Source organism: Purpureocillium takamizusanense, chromosome 5 (genome assembly GCF_022605165.1).
Source record: "Purpureocillium takamizusanense chromosome 5, complete sequence".
In the NCBI taxonomy this organism is placed as follows: domain Eukaryota; kingdom Fungi; phylum Ascomycota; class Sordariomycetes; order Hypocreales; family Ophiocordycipitaceae; genus Purpureocillium; species Purpureocillium takamizusanense.
In genome coordinates this window covers 938628-953043 of record NC_063072.1, presented here as the reverse complement: position 1 = coordinate 953043, position 14416 = coordinate 938628, and the positions used below count along the sequence as shown (strand labels likewise).

The following is a 14416-nucleotide window of genomic DNA, read 5'->3' as shown; positions in this document are numbered from 1 at the left end:
GAGGCCTCTGACGGGGCAAAATGGGTGCGTGGAGCGTTTCCCTTCTTGGGCCCTTGCATGCATGCCATTGGGCGGTGTTGTTGGCGCGGTTCACATTATTACCTATTCAACGACCACAGCAGCCTTGCACGAAGTACGAACGTAAGGTACTAAGGTCCTAGGTAGGTCTGCACGATACGTGAGGCCATGTAGTCGACACTACCCTGCGGAAATCATCAGAGAATCCATGGAGGTCACAGGAAACCCTTATAAGGCATCAGAAGGGCGCATTGCGCCGCATTCGTGATAAGGTAGTCCTGAAAGGCGCCGGTGCCGAACGTGCCACCTGACGACTCAGGACACTCGCGAAGTGTCGAGCTCAGGCCAATATCGCACTGTAAACACTGCCAGCGTTCTACATCGATGCCCATAAGAGTATCAAGATCTTAGGTGCTGCGAACGGCATCATTCACTTAAAAGTCACGCAAGGGTCCCGAGTCTGCAGGGTGAGCGCAGGGAATGCGGTAGACGCAAAGGAGGGACAGAAAGGATCAGGCAACGGCATCATGGCCGCCCATAGACCTCCAGGAGTCCAGAAAAGTGGAAGTGGGAGCTGTGATTCAATGCATTAGCCACATGGACAAACTTACGGGCTCACCGCCCACGAATGACGGCACACCTGTCTCTCCCCTTCTCCTTGACGACCTACTGGGCGAGCTCATGTCCGCGTCGGCTTTTATTTCATCCAAAACAGCCACCGTGCCCAGCATCACTTCATCATTTTGAATGGCCCCGGGGTACTTGGTTTCCGCTTTGTTATTCGCGGGCAAGAAGTCCTGCGACGAGCATTGCTAGACAGGCCAAGGACTCGGCACATCTCAATACAAATAACATATTCGGCTCGTCTCCATCGTGGTGTTTTTCATAGCACTTTCCACTCTTGCCGCCTTCTACATACGGACCTGTCTTCTCTGGCAAGTTTTCCAGTCGGTTTGTTTGGACGAGAGTCATCAAGATCCACCGTTTCTGATCGGGTGTTTGCAGAAAAACCATCACTCAGGCGACCACAGTGGTAGCCAGGTCTCTCCTTGTCCGAGGCATCCTAAGCCCAACCGATCTCGGCCAAGTCGCCTTGGCAATATTGAAGTACTACTACTTCAGCACCGCGTAGTGTGCTTTCTGTGCCGCGACTGCCCTGCCTCGATTGACATCGTCTCGACCGGAGCGGCCGCCTTCCGCTCGCGTGAGGTGGCAGCAGCCCACGAGGAAGGAACCCCCCTCGCTCTCTTGCACCTACCCGAAGAGGGCAGAAAGCCGGAAAGAAGAGGAAGAAAGGTAGGCACCTAAGGCAGCAAAGTGCAGCTGTGAAAGGGAAGGTGCAACGGAGACCTAGCTCAAATCTGATTCTGCAGCCACCACCTGTTCAGGAGGCCGCCACGCATCCTCACCATCCAACGCTTTGTCGACTGTCAACTTTTCCACATCTGCACCTTCGATAACTTCATTCTGCCCGACTACACACTTTAAGACGTACAGAGCGCACCGTCCAGCTCTGCCTCCGCGGCAACCACCCCAGTCCTTCTCTCCGAGCTGACGGGAGACCCTTGACTGACTCCGTCTCCGGTGACGGCAACGTTTCTCTGCAACCCTGTCCGCCACCGGCTTTACTTGAGAACAATCGAGGAAATCATCCTCATCTTTTCGAACCCTGCCACTCGTGTTTCTTACAGCATTTGCCATGGCTCATTCTCGCGACCGGGAGAACCCTGCGTCGCCGAGATCGTCCGCTGGTGGCGCAGAGTCCTTCAAAGGTACCCCCGAGACACGACTGACGGCGTTCTCACCCGAGGATACCTCTGCAAAGTCTTCGAAACTCCTTCAAGGTCTTGTGCGCTCTTCCTCAGCCACGTCATCTGTTGGAGTACCCCAAAGTACCTATCGCGGCTCCGCAGGTCATTTGGACAAGGATCCATTCGTCACTCCTTCCCATCGATCCGGGAGCCGCTTGTCCCCGACGGCATCAGCGTTCAACCCATTCGCAGAGAACATCAGCGTCCCCTTGCCTAGCAGCACAGGTCCTCTTTCTACAGGACTGAGCACCGATTTGGGTCTCAGTCGACACTTGGACATTTCCTCGGCAACATCCCTCACAGTTTCCCAAGTGAATTCTTGGCTTTGTGTAAGTATATAGTCTCTTGATCGTTGTTCAACAAGCTACGCGGCATCTAACTCGCAATCTTTGCATCAGGACGTGGAGGCTCATGGAGAACCCCCGCATGGAACCCGCGTCTTCGACTCTTTCGAGGGGCATGTTTACATTCGTTTTTCGGATATCAGAGATGCCTGCGCCGCATTTTCCGGTATCAGGCTCACTGGTGCCACCTGGAGAGTGGAATACGCAGATCCGAGCCCAACTGTGAAGGTCAATATCACATGTTTTTACTCGGGCAACAAAGATGGCAGTACTGAGAACTTACAGGATGACCGTTCCCGTCATGACACTAGACTTCCGCATCCCGCGCAAGTTCATGTCCTTGCTGTTGTCCCGCAGCATGTCGCTGTAGACGCACTCCAGGCCACCGACGCTGTTCAGCGACTTCTACAGTCACATGGGCGTCTTTTCGCGTTTGTCAAGCGATCAATTTTCCCCAACGGCTCGTTCACGGCGGTGGCTGAGTTCTGCGATGTCTCCGCGGTCCAACCAGCAGTGTCGAATTGCAACAATCGCTACACCGCTGAGGTTAGTCTCCCGTACCTAGACATCGCTTGAATAGACTGACAGTTGGTCAACAATATCAGGGGCTGCATATCCTCGTTTCGGCGCACGATGCCGATGCGACGGCTACCTCTGATCTCACCGGAGCACTGAATGGTCTCTCTTTACAGAGGGCGTCCCAAAGCCCCGCAAAGCACATCGCAGCGGTTCCCTCGGTGCTCAGCAATCATACAGGTCAAACGGACATGCGTGTGCAACCCCAATTCGCCATGTATCCATTGGTGTTTCCGTCGCCGTTCACCGCCAATGTCCCTTACATGCTGGAGCCGTTCCTTCCAGTCAGCGACCCCGGACCAGTGCCTCCAATGGCCCCTGTATCCCCCTCTTATCCGGTGCTCGGTCAGTTATTCCACACGCCGCCGTCCCCGGCTCTCACATCACACAATAGCTACAGTCCTTCTCGGTCACTGTCGGGGTTTCATAGAGGCGATGCTCGAAGACAGAACGCCATGCGCGTCAATCGGTCGCCGTATCATAACATTTCGAGCCACCACAATCACGTCGATATAAGCCGAATCAGGGAAGGTATTGACGTGCGAACAACGGTAATCACCCCCTGAAGGATTCCACTTGGTGGCTACAGGCAATGGAGTGGCTTACAGAATGCAGATTATGCTGCGCAATATTCCCAACAAAGTGGACCAAGCAATGCTCAAACGAATCATCGACGAGTCCAGTTGGGGGAAATATGACTTCATGTATTTGCGCATCGACTTTGCTAACGACTGCAAGTACGTTTGCCTGGTTGACCTTGACATGTGTCGGCTCAGCTAGTGATGCGAGAATGACTGACGATATTGGTAGTGTCGGTTATGCATTCATCAACTTTGTCGATGTGAGTGTTAACGGCAAGCCTACCCTGCATGTTTGTACTGACCGAGACTGTCATCTAGCCCCTAGACATCATTGATGTGAGTCGCTAGCCCTGAGACTATGGTGTTCATTAGATGTTAATAAAATGAACAGTTTGTCGAAGCTCGGGGGAACCAACGTTGGTAAGTTGAGCGTGCCTAATGTTGGCGACTCTGCTGATACCATATCAGGAATTGCTTCAAGAGTGACAAGGTTGCCGAGATATCTTATGCCAGTTGGTCCCTCTACCCCGGTCCTGCTCAAGCCCCCTGACTCACAAATCGTAGCCATACAGGGAAAAGATTGCTTGGTGCAGAAGTTCCGCAACAGCTCCGTGATGTTGGAGGCGCCTCATTACCGTCCAAAGGTGATCAACCAACGCCCCTGAAGTTTCATTTGGGGCGCCAGCTGACGTAGAGTCCGATGCCAAGCTCTATTTTACGTCGAATGGGCCGATGCCAGAGTTGGCAGGACAAGAGGAGCCTTTTCCTGACCCGGACAACCAATCCAAGATGAAGAGAAGCTGTGAGAATGCTGAGCACGTCGGTAGGTGATCAGGCTTCTTGCACATGCTGTGAGCACATCCGTGCTGACCACAACCCAGGCCTGTTCACGCCCAACGCCGGCCAGCACTTCCGCGATGAGCAGCGTCGTCGTCGTTCGCAGTACGACCGCGGCACTCGTCTTGCCGCCTTAGAAGAATACGACTACGAGGCGGCTATTCAACACATGTATGGCACAACTGCGCAGTGAAGGTGGCCAAGAAAGTGGTGCAGCATTCTCATTTCAGGAGACACTTTGATGATCTGGGTGGACATTGCTGTTTTGTTCTCGAAAAAGCCATGGGGCGTTTTGCTATCTATCGCTTTGGTGGGCAGGAGAGTCACCTTGTAAAGTAAAAGACGACCAAGCCTATCTTGGAGGTGCGGCCACGTGCAGAAAACTTCGGGACACGCCGCAAAAGAGACAGTGGGCCGCACCATAGTAATCAAGTCTTAACTTTGGTCAACCACGAAGAAGCCCGTTGTTGCGAGGACAATGTTAACGCCTAGAAAAGGACCTGCCAACCCAAACTTCGGCTAGCGGGGTGGGGATGATGGGTGTTCAGGGAGAGACGGAAGCGGCTTTCGGGAGCCCAAAAGTGACGAGTTTGCTGGGCGGCGAATGGCTGTGCTGCTGGGTTCCCCAGCTATGTCTGGCTCTGGCGACGCCGGACCCAATGGCGTTCTCGTGTCCTCAGGTGACAGGTTGGGGGTAAGTGGTGGAGACAGGCGTCTGTATTCCGAAGGGGCCTTCTGGCATTCGGTCAGACGAGCCGTAGGTATGGCGTCAGGCGAAACCAATTCGGCGAGCTCCCCTCGTGCCGATGAGGGGGTTTGTGAGTGCAGAGACACCTGAGGGTCCTCGAAGCTCCGCTTGCCCTGGTATGTGCCCTGATACGCTAGGCGACTCGTTCGATAAGCCTCACGACGAGGCGTGCCGGGGGTATTGGGGGCTGTGTACGAAGTCCCCATGCCGTGGTCTGACAAAGGGCTAAGTGACGGCAAGGCTACGCCGCGAGAGAAGATCACGAGGAAGAGGCAGGAGAGGAGGATGATGGCCTGAACAATGGCCATTCGCTTTTGGAACACCACTTCGTCTGCCAATACGTTGAGGCGGGTGCTGAGGGCCATCATGTCTTGTTCGGACCTTTGGGCTTGGCTTTCCAGAGCGAGAACAGTTGACTGCCAAATTTGGTCGTACTGCTCACGAATGTTGTGAAGCTCGGCCAACACCGTCTGGTTCAGCTTGTCGAGGAATCCAGTGACCTTTCCATGCTGTTTCTGTTCGCCCCTTTGCAGCGCATCTTGCACATGTCGGGACTGCTCCTCGACGTACTTGAGCGACAGAGTCAAGTTCGCCTCCACTTGCTGAAGTCGCTTCGTGATGGCATTGAAGAAGCTCTCTTGAACGGTGGGGGAAGCAGCAGGCCCACCGGACGTTCCGCTGCCCCTCGATTTTACGCTTGGAGCACTGGACACGGAAGCCTTGGTTGACGGAGAGACGACGGTGCTGCTGTTGCGCTCACCGACGGATCCATTCGCGCTGGTCACGCCAGAGCTGGCCGCTGTGGCGTTGCCTGCAAACGTTTGGCGACTATCGGGGGACGCGACGGTAGAATTTGGACCAGCGGCGGATGGCGCAGGCGTTGACGGGGCGGTCTCTGATGGCGCCTGTCGCGGCGTGGTGGATACTTTGGAGGCTGCTGATGTTGGTGGGATGACCGTGCCTGAGTGTTCGCGACGTTCATTGCCTTCATGGGAGACTTTTGTGTCTTTAACAGGCGTGGGCGTTTGCGAGGAAGGTGCCTCGGACCGAGGGCATATGGCGGCTGAGAAGATAGGCAGACTCGCGTCGGCTGATGAACAGGTTGAGGATGCGTCCGGCGGCGGGGGGCCGCCGTCGCGGGTGCCAGCCTGAGCCGTGGACACGGGGGGCTCCGACGCCGCTTCGCCGTGGATGAGGCCGAGCGAGCTGCCGTCCCCTTCTATCTGAGCATCGTCGTCGCGGCCGGTCTCGCTGTCCTTCCATGAGTCGAGCATGCGAGAGCCGTGGACGCGGAGGAGCGAGACGGGACAATAGTACTCATTGCCATAATGTGTCAGAAACTCAATCCTGACGTACTTTGCCCAGATCTGCGGGTTTTCGACCAGGAAGGGCTGGATATCGCGAGAGTTGCGGGCTTCAAAGGTGCCCAGCTCACGCCACTTGTCCATCTTGACCGGGTAGCGGTCGCTCACGCTGACGCGAAAGTGGCGGACCATGCTGGAGAAGAATTCAAAGTTGGCCAGGACGATGGTATCGACGAGGATGTCGTCGCTCAACTCGACAATGACGTACTTGGATGCCGCGGCGCATTCGAGCAGCATGTACGTGTCCTTGTTCTCGACGAGGATGGCCCTGGCGTTTTTAGCCCCAGCAGCCGTCTTGAGCACGGTGGCGCCAGCATCAAAGGATGAGTATGAGAAGCGCTCCTTGCATGTCTTGCCAGCGTCTTTGCTGCGATGGACGGTGGTCGCCTTGCCATCGCCGTAGACCTGGGCATCATGGGCGGCGGCCCCATCAGAGTCTGGACCATCGCCGCCGCCGCCGCTGCCGGGAGCAGCCCGACCCTTGTCTTGGCCGTCCGAGTACTGGTCGAAGTTGAGGGATATTTCGTCCTCCTCGCCCAGGCCTACATGTCCTGCGTCGGGAGGGCTGCGGTCGTCGGGCGAATGCTCGCTGGGTTTGCGGGACCGCCATTCCTGGGGGTCTTGCCCGGCCTTGCGCAGCATCATCTCCTTCCAATCCTCGAACGACATGAATGTGGTAGCTGCCGCGTCGGCCGTTTGCGTTGTCTCAGCCACGACCGGCGGTTCGGAGGCGGTGTCGGCGGTGGCAGACGTGCCGCCAGAGAAGCTGTTGCTGCCATTGCTTGCGGAGGCAGCAGGTCGCGCGCTCGCCCACGAGCTGGTGAGGCAGGCCTGGGGAAGGGTGTGCGTGATGTAGTTGATGGTCCGCGCTTCGCAGATGCCACCACTGGATGTGACGGTGGTATCGACGGCGGCGGCCGTGGGAGTCGTCGTGCTGTTGTTGACGGTAGCTGTGGTGGTCGGCTGCGTCGTGGTGCTCGTCGTCCCCGTCTCGTCGGCCTGGGCAAGCACGACGGAACCGAGTGCCAGAATCAGAGCCCACGCGGACGATGTGGCGAGGACCATGGTAATGCGCGACTGCGGTCTGGGGCGTCCATGACACTCTCGGCGCGACGATGGAGGAGGAGGCGGATGAGGAGGAGAAGGAGGATGAGGAAGAGTAGGCAGAAACGACGTTGAAGTTACATGGTCAGAGGCTGGCTTATTATTAGGCACAGTGACCCTCCAGGTGGTCGCGGCGGGTGTTTTGGAACGGTTAGTGGGTGTCGCCCAGCTGTCTGTGCACTGTGGCAGGAGGAGCACACGTTGTACGAGGGAGGTACAGTACTTCGTTCTACAGTGCCAGGTGGGGTGGGTGTAAGTTTGGAACAGAAAGACGAACTCCACACCGCAACTCTCACCAAAACCACGATTTAACATTCGAATAAGTTCTCTTTGGTGTACAGCTCCGAAACGCCTGGCGCACACGCCTTGTCTGGCGGCTTGCTACAGCTTCAAGTTGCTTTTCAAAAGCGACAAGGCCAGCGCCTTGTTTCCCACAGACAGCAGCGACACGACGCTGTTCAGCACGATGCAGGCCGACAGGTCCTTGCCACCCTCCTCTTTTCTGCAAAGCTCTAATGCCGTCGCATAATAGTTCGAGCCCAGATAGCTGATGCCCAGGAGCTGGAACAGTCGCCCGACATTGTAAAACCGCTCTGCTTTGGTCGTGTTGCTCTCGTTCGCCATACCAGGTGCTCCCTGCAAGTATTGGAACAAGAACGTCTGGCCCTGCAGGAGCAGGTACTGCCGGTTCGCGGATTGGCGCTTCAGCCCGTAGTGCACATAGGCGAGGCCCAAGCTTAAATTCACCATTGAATTCGTCGGGTCGAGCGAGCGCGCCCGCAGGAAATAGCCTGTGCATTTCACGCTGTCAGCTAACCATGTCTGTTCCGGCGGCTGCAAGCTCGTCTCACATACCCAAGGAGTAGGCATAGCTAGTCGATGTGAAGAGGATATGCCCGTACAGCATCAACAAACAGACGTCGACCTCGAAGCCTCTCACCCGTTGCTGACCTCCAGCGTCAATGGTGCCGCTCTGGCCCGTCGCCTCAGCAGGGACGCCCCCATTCCTGGCGTCGATGGCCTTGATTTGGCGGAGGATGAATTTCTGGGCCGGACCCGACGTGTACCACGACACTGGTGACTGGCAGAGCCGCGAAAGAAGCGCAAACATGCGGTATGAGTCCGTAATCGCCCCGTCCCTCATGAGATGGCGGGCAACCGACACGCATCTCTCTTCGTCGCTCGTGTAGATAGCGCAGACTAATCCCGTCAGCGAGACCTTCACCGAGACGAGTCGCATACACTTACCGCTCCAAGCCACATATATGGCAAACTCGTGCTTGCTTGATTGGAACACGGTCGAGTCCCTGGCAGCTTGGCATATCTGGTATGCCTCCTCACGTCTATGCGCAATCGCCAGCCCGATCGCGTAGTCGAGAAAGAGGTCAAGCCAGTCTTCGAAGGCGATGCCCTCATGAGACATCAACCCTGCAATGGTCAAATCTCGCCCATGGAAATCGCCATGTGGTGCGATGGCTGCTCACAGCCGTTAGCAACAGGAAAACCCCTGAGCCTTTACTCTACAAATGTACTCACATCGTGTCAATCGCTCATACATCTGCGTCAGCTCAGAATCGTGAGTTTCACCCGCACCAGGGTGTTGTGGAGGGCCTCTGGGGCCCAGGAATCGGAGATACTTGTCCCATGTATAAAAGCGCTTGAGAGACCTGAAATCGTCTACCAGCTCCTTCGAGGTGGCCATCCAGGTTGGGACGAGGTCATGCCGACCAGCCATGATCTGTCTTTTGAGATCACGCACTGCCTCGTACTGATGAGAAAGCTTGACGGCACGTGCCTGCTCATCCTGGAGGCGCTTGTCGGGGCCTGCAAGCCTCTTTGGACGATAACGCCGGGGAACAATTGACTTTTTGGATACGTCGCCCGCCGCCGCTGTACTGTCCGCTGCTTGTGCCCGAGGTTTTCGCATTCGTTGTTTGCTGCCAACGGCCCGTTTCGGACGTTGTATTGCCTCTGGTGACTCGCCGTCGCCCTCGAGTGGAGCAGAGGACGGTTGTTCCCGAGCCTCTTTCAAGGCCATGGCTTCCGCTGCTAGAATGAGGGCTTCCTCGTCTTCTCTGGCCCGCTCGTACATGTTGGCAAGCTCGACCCGAGCTTCTATGCTGTCTTCATCAGCGTCGATTGCTGCCAAAAAGCATTCTTCCGCAGCAGGCTGCTCTCCCAAGGTGAGGTAGCACCGGCCCAGCTGCAGTAGCGTTGCCGGATCTGGTTCAGTGACTTCACGTCGCAGAAGCTCAAAGTATTTGGCCGCAAGACCTTGTCGCCCACAGCGGGCGAGCTCGGTGCCCAGTTCATAGATGAGGAAAGGGAAATCGCCCACAAAGTCGGCCGTGCGGCTGTCACTGGTATCGAACCAATCTAGATGCCTCTTGAGAGGTTTCGGTCAGCATATTTCCCTGGGAGTGGCTTAAAGAACATTGGTACGACTTACCAGTGCCTCGGACTCATGGCTCAGCCTCAGCCTATAGGTAGCCAGGCGGACGCGCAGGTCGAGGGGTAAAGCGCTGCCATACAACGTCTGGTTGAAATGGTTTGCAGAATAATCAGAAACGTGGGATCGGCGATCCGCATCGATATCCCATTCCCGATCGTCTGCCTGGTAGTCGTCCCAAAACTTCTCAGAGACGCGCCCAACAAGCCACCGCGATAGGGCCTTGAGCTCATGGATTGCCTCTCCATATCGCTCGGCGGCGGCAAATAACTCGACGTATATTCCTACATCGTGCCAAAGGGGCTGCAGGTCGTCCGAGGATTGCGACTCAACTCCGTGGTCGAAAAATTGACGGTATGCTTGTATTGCCGTGGGCAGAGTTGTGCTGGGGTTCTTGCTGTCAACACAAGATTCGGCCAGTTTCCTCACGAGATCCAAGTCATAAGGGCGACTCCTTAGCACAATTTTGTATTCGGCAACTGCAGCGGCGTGATGGCCCTGGCGATGGCACACGGCTGCCTTGCCCAGTCTCGCGTCAATATGAGTTGGATCAGCTCGCAAGGCGGCCGAGTAGCAAAGCCGTGCGGTGTTGAGGTTGGTTTTCTCGTCCTCCTCGATGGTGTCCAAGGCAAAAGAGGCACATCTCAGCCAGCCGGACACGTCTTTCGGCCGCAGGTGAGCAGCATACACCATGGCCGAGAGAGCCCGATCAAGCTCCCCACGCTCACGGAAGATGGACGATAGAGCCGTCCAGGCCTGGTGAGTCTCTGCATTGATCCGAATCACCTCAAATGCGAGGTCTACGGCCTGATCATAGTCGCCGGCGAGGAAGGCCTGGTTCACTCTCGAGAGCCGAGCGGTGATATCACCTCGCGGCTTTGCTGCTTTTCGCGGGCCCCGCGCCCCGCGCCCCCGAGCACCGCCTCGAGCCAACCGCGGTACATCCGAAGATCCATGATGAGACGCAAGGAACTCTCGCACAGATTCGTCAAACTTGGCGATGTCTCCTTGAAGTTCCTCTAGGTCCGAGTCCGCATCGGACGAATCGCGTGTTTCCCTGGAAACAGTTTGTGAGCATGTTTTCTCATCCGCAGCTTAGGACGTGAGCCATACCTCTCTAGAGAGCCATACTCGCGACGGTCTGAAACATCCATTTGGAAGGGAGTGCTGGGGCAGGGTCGTTCGCCCTGCAACAAGTACGAAGTACGGCCCAGCTGGTTAGATCGTGCGTCTGAGCAAACGCTGATGCTGCGCGAGCAGCAAACAGACGTTTGTGCTCCTGGTCTTGCCTGCGCTCAACCAGACTGTAGTGAGAGCGTCCGAACGATAGCTTTGCGTGGTCCCGACTTCACCATTTTGGCCGTAGGGCGGACACTCCAGCAGTTGAAGCGCCTCGGAAGTAGGAAGCTCACTGAGGTGGGTGCCCACCTCTACCATCATAGGTATTTGGGGGATGAATTCTGCTGAGTCAGCCTAATAAATTGACGAGTCTAACGACTGACCTTGAACCCCAATGTTCAGTCGGCAAACTCAAAGAGACCGCCTCTCACAAAGAAACTGGTGACTGTCGGTGCTGTGGGACGATATGATCCTCAAGCTTTCTTAGTCCTATGGGCAAAGCCTCCAGGTTGTGACGCACGCCTCAGACGTCCTCTCAGTCGGCCAAAGCGTCGACCCTGACCGATCTACATTACAACAGCAATCACGAGGCATCGAGCTTCTAGCACATCTCGAGGAGTTGTATCAAGACCCAGTCTGGATCGTCAAATGACGACGGGCAGTTTATCCATTGAAATTGCTGAACTAATGATCCTGCTTGAGACGGCATCGGCAACGATCGATGCCTCCGGCTATGTTCGGAGGACAATATTTGCCACGTCAAGGTTAACACTCAAGAGGAGCGTGAGGTGTTGTAAAGACAGGACCACTACTACAAAGCACAGACCTGGAGAGCATGACAACCCGCACGTGTTGCTCTAACCTAGCTTGCCCTCTGCCTTTGCCTCTGTGTGTCATCGTTAGTATTGACGTAGCGCCGTTTTCAGGGTCCTGCATACCTTTGACCTGCTCAAACACCTTGAGCATCTTGCGCCTGGCGCCAAGCGCGTTGACGCCGCGGTCCTCAAGCGCCTTGTCGTCAAGCTCGACAAGGTCAGTCCATTTCATATCCTTCAAATTATCTGTATACTTGTGCAGTCGCAGGCTGCGCAGCCAGCTCGGGATGTCCTGAAGTAATGTTGGATCAGTCGGATCCTCGGGCGGCTTGGAGCTGCCCCTACGGCCCCTAGGAGATCGCCCGCGAACCATGTCAGAGTGGTCTGACAAGTATCCCTCGTGGCCAGGTAATCCCAGTTGGCCAAGGTTAACCGATGGCATGCCGCTGTTGAGCATTCCTGAAGAGCCGTCGTAGGCGCTCAGAAACCCGTTGTGCTGAGGCGAAGTGAAGTGCGCTACCGAGCCGAGGCCAGACTGCATCGCGATGCCCGGAGAGCTCGGGCGCGACCTTTGGCCACCCATACCGAGCCCTTGCTGCGCCTGCATGGCCAAAACCTGTTCGCGACTCAACACTTGTCCGTGCTCGTTGATCATAACTACATTAGTGCCGGGAAGATTAATGCTCTGTGTTGGCGGAGACATCTGGCTGTGCCCCGGCGCGTCGTTGGAGCGAGCGCGGCGGTACTTGCGGACGTCGTCAAGTGCGAAGCGGTTGTTGACGGTTGATAAGGCGGCGAGTTTCATTGCAGTCGCGTTGGCGACCATGTCGGCTTGAGTTCCACCAGTAGCGCCGGCATTAAAGGTCGGCGCCATGGGGGTGTTTACCATCGAAGCCCAGTTGCCGCTCCCAGCATTATACGGAGACAGTAGCGGCAGGTCGGCGGGGTTCTTGTCGGGCGCTGTCAAGGTTGTCTGCTGTATGGCGGAACCGCCGCCCATCTGCGGCCGAGGAGACCGGAGACCCCCAGACGGCGGAGGCTGGACGAACTGGCCCATAGGTGTTTGCGTCGATGACGCTTTGGCATTGGCGCCGCCTTGGTCACCAGAGCCGGATCCCCAGAGCGAAGCAGTGTTGCCGATGCCGGCCTCCCGTGGCTCCTGGGAGGCTGAGATGCTTGGGCCGACGATGCTCGAGCGAGGATCAATGGCGGCGCTGTTACGATTGGATGCGGGAGGATTGCCGGTCTGCTGTGTGAACTTCGCCTTCTCAGTTGCAATAGCTGCAGCGGCATCCGGAAACATGGCATTGATTGTCGAAGGGTCCAGGCCGGAGTGGCGTTTGGCCGTTGATGCCATGGTCGAATTGCGCGAGTAGGAATTGCGCGCCGATTCCACGTTCAACTTATTCATGGCATCGCTCAAACGGTTGGACATGGGGTCTGAGGAAGTATCAGCAGAATGCTTTGGATCCAGCTGCCGGTCAAACCGGAACGAACCTTTGTCGAAGTTTGCGGGGGAGAGAACCCCGGACATGGGGTGATTTTTGCCCATCTGCTGGAGAACCTGTATGAAGAACCGAATCTGGACCTGGGTCGTTTGTTGGAGTAAAGCATAGAGAGCAGCCGTGCGTTCGGCCTCGCTCAGGACACGAAACCACTGCTCAATTGCACTGAGCTCGTCCTTGAAGTCCTGGTCCAGAGTAGCAGCAGCCATCTCCTCCAACGTGGTCTCGTACTGATCGATGTCGGCGATCCATTGCTGGGCAATCTTGTCCTGCGAATCGTTCTCGAGACCGGCCTGGCCGTGCCCCTGCTGAGATTGGCCGTAGAAGTCAGACGACGGACGAATGCGGCTCGAAGGCGAGGAGCCGGTGAGGGCAGCCATATCGGCAGAAGCGCGCAGCGAACTGCCCGAGCCGATGGTCCGTGACGAAGGAGGACGCAGCGACGAGGCGCTGTTCGCCTCGGGCGTGCTGTTGCGATTTCCGATGATGTGGCTGCCGGACATGTTGAGCATCACTCAGTCGACGCAGTGGCTGGATATCACGAAAAAGAGTAATGGGTTGCTGAGGGGGTCGGCGAAGGACGCGTTCAGGCGTGGCAAATGCTGGCTGGGGGCGACGAATGGCGTGGAGGGGTTGCGGATCGGCGACCGAAAGCGAGGCTCGTCTCGGGACTCCTGCAGTGACCGGCTGACCTCAAAGGAGCTGTTGACAAGGGGAAGGGCAGCACGACTATCGCATGTTCTACCCGGAAATCAAGGACGAAGCTTGATGCTCGCGTCAGTCAATCATTCGCGAAGCGCTGGGCCCGCCTTGCACAGCATACGGCAGGCTGGTCCTGGCGGAAGTTAGGGCTGAGGGCTTACCGCGAAAACAAAGCCGACAGGGCGACAACGAAGGTACGATGTCTGCGTCCAGGCAGGCAACAAGAAGGTTGATGGATTCCGCCGCTGCAAATGCGGACACCCGAGTCCAAGTAGCGATGCTTGAGGGGGGGGGGGGGAGGTCAGACACGGGTCGAGCGAGGTGTCTGGGCCAGCACACGAGCCTCTCAAATACCTGGGACCCCGGCCAGGGTGGGCTTTTTTTGCGGTTATGCCGCATGACCAGCGGCTGTGGTGGTACGTACCCCATGCTTATGTGCATAA

General features: G+C 56.7%; 4 protein-coding genes across 5 annotated transcripts; 1 reads left to right on the top strand and 3 right to left on the bottom strand.

Annotated features, from left to right (window-relative positions):
• Nucleotides 1–1717: 1717 nt before the first annotated feature.
• Nucleotides 1718–4360, top strand: JDV02_005877 (uncharacterized protein; the record flags this gene model as incomplete). The annotated part of the gene is made up of 12 exons (XM_047987207.1): nt 1718–2158; nt 2228–2401; nt 2459–2719; nt 2779–3300; nt 3365–3486; nt 3560–3590; nt 3649–3666; nt 3722–3750; nt 3799–3842; nt 3895–3974; nt 4039–4153; nt 4212–4360. 12 exons carry the CDS (start codon nt 1718–1720, stop codon nt 4358–4360), a joined length of 1986 nt encoding a protein of 661 aa, XP_047843191.1.
• A 47-nt stretch (nt 4361–4407) lies between these two features.
• On the bottom strand, nt 4408–7444 carry JDV02_005876 (uncharacterized protein). Its single transcript, XM_047987206.1, has one exon. The coding sequence runs from the start codon at nt 7342–7344 to the stop codon at nt 4687–4689; it is 2658 nt and encodes an 885-aa protein (XP_047843190.1). The 5' UTR covers nt 7345–7444; the 3' UTR covers nt 4408–4686.
• A 240-nt stretch (nt 7445–7684) lies between these two features.
• Nucleotides 7685–11226, bottom strand: TFC4 (transcription factor TFIIIC subunit tfc4). Its single transcript, XM_047987205.1, has 6 exons — nt 10946–11226; nt 9833–10889; nt 8920–9769; nt 8632–8859; nt 8239–8583; nt 7685–8174 (listed from the first exon to the last, which is right to left on the bottom strand). Exons 1-6 carry the CDS (start codon nt 10984–10986, stop codon nt 7765–7767), a joined length of 2931 nt encoding a protein of 976 aa, XP_047843189.1. The 5' UTR covers nt 10987–11226; the 3' UTR covers nt 7685–7764.
• A 302-nt stretch (nt 11227–11528) lies between these two features.
• On the bottom strand, nt 11529–14256 carry VTS1 (Flap-structured DNA-binding and RNA-binding protein). Of its 2 annotated transcripts, none has more exons than XM_047987204.1 (3): nt 14135–14256; nt 11890–14035; nt 11529–11837 (listed from the first exon to the last, which is right to left on the bottom strand). In XM_047987204.1, the coding sequence occupies exons 2-3, from the start codon at nt 13781–13783 to the stop codon at nt 11809–11811; spliced, it is 1923 nt and encodes a 640-aa protein (XP_047843188.1). In that variant the 5' UTR covers nt 13784–14035; nt 14135–14256; the 3' UTR covers nt 11529–11808. The 2 variants fall into 2 exon arrangements, with proteins under 2 accessions (XP_047843188.1, XP_047843187.1); XM_047987203.1 differs by having other exon boundaries at nt 11529–13206; nt 13264–14035.
• Between the last annotated feature and the right edge of the window lie 160 nt (nt 14257–14416).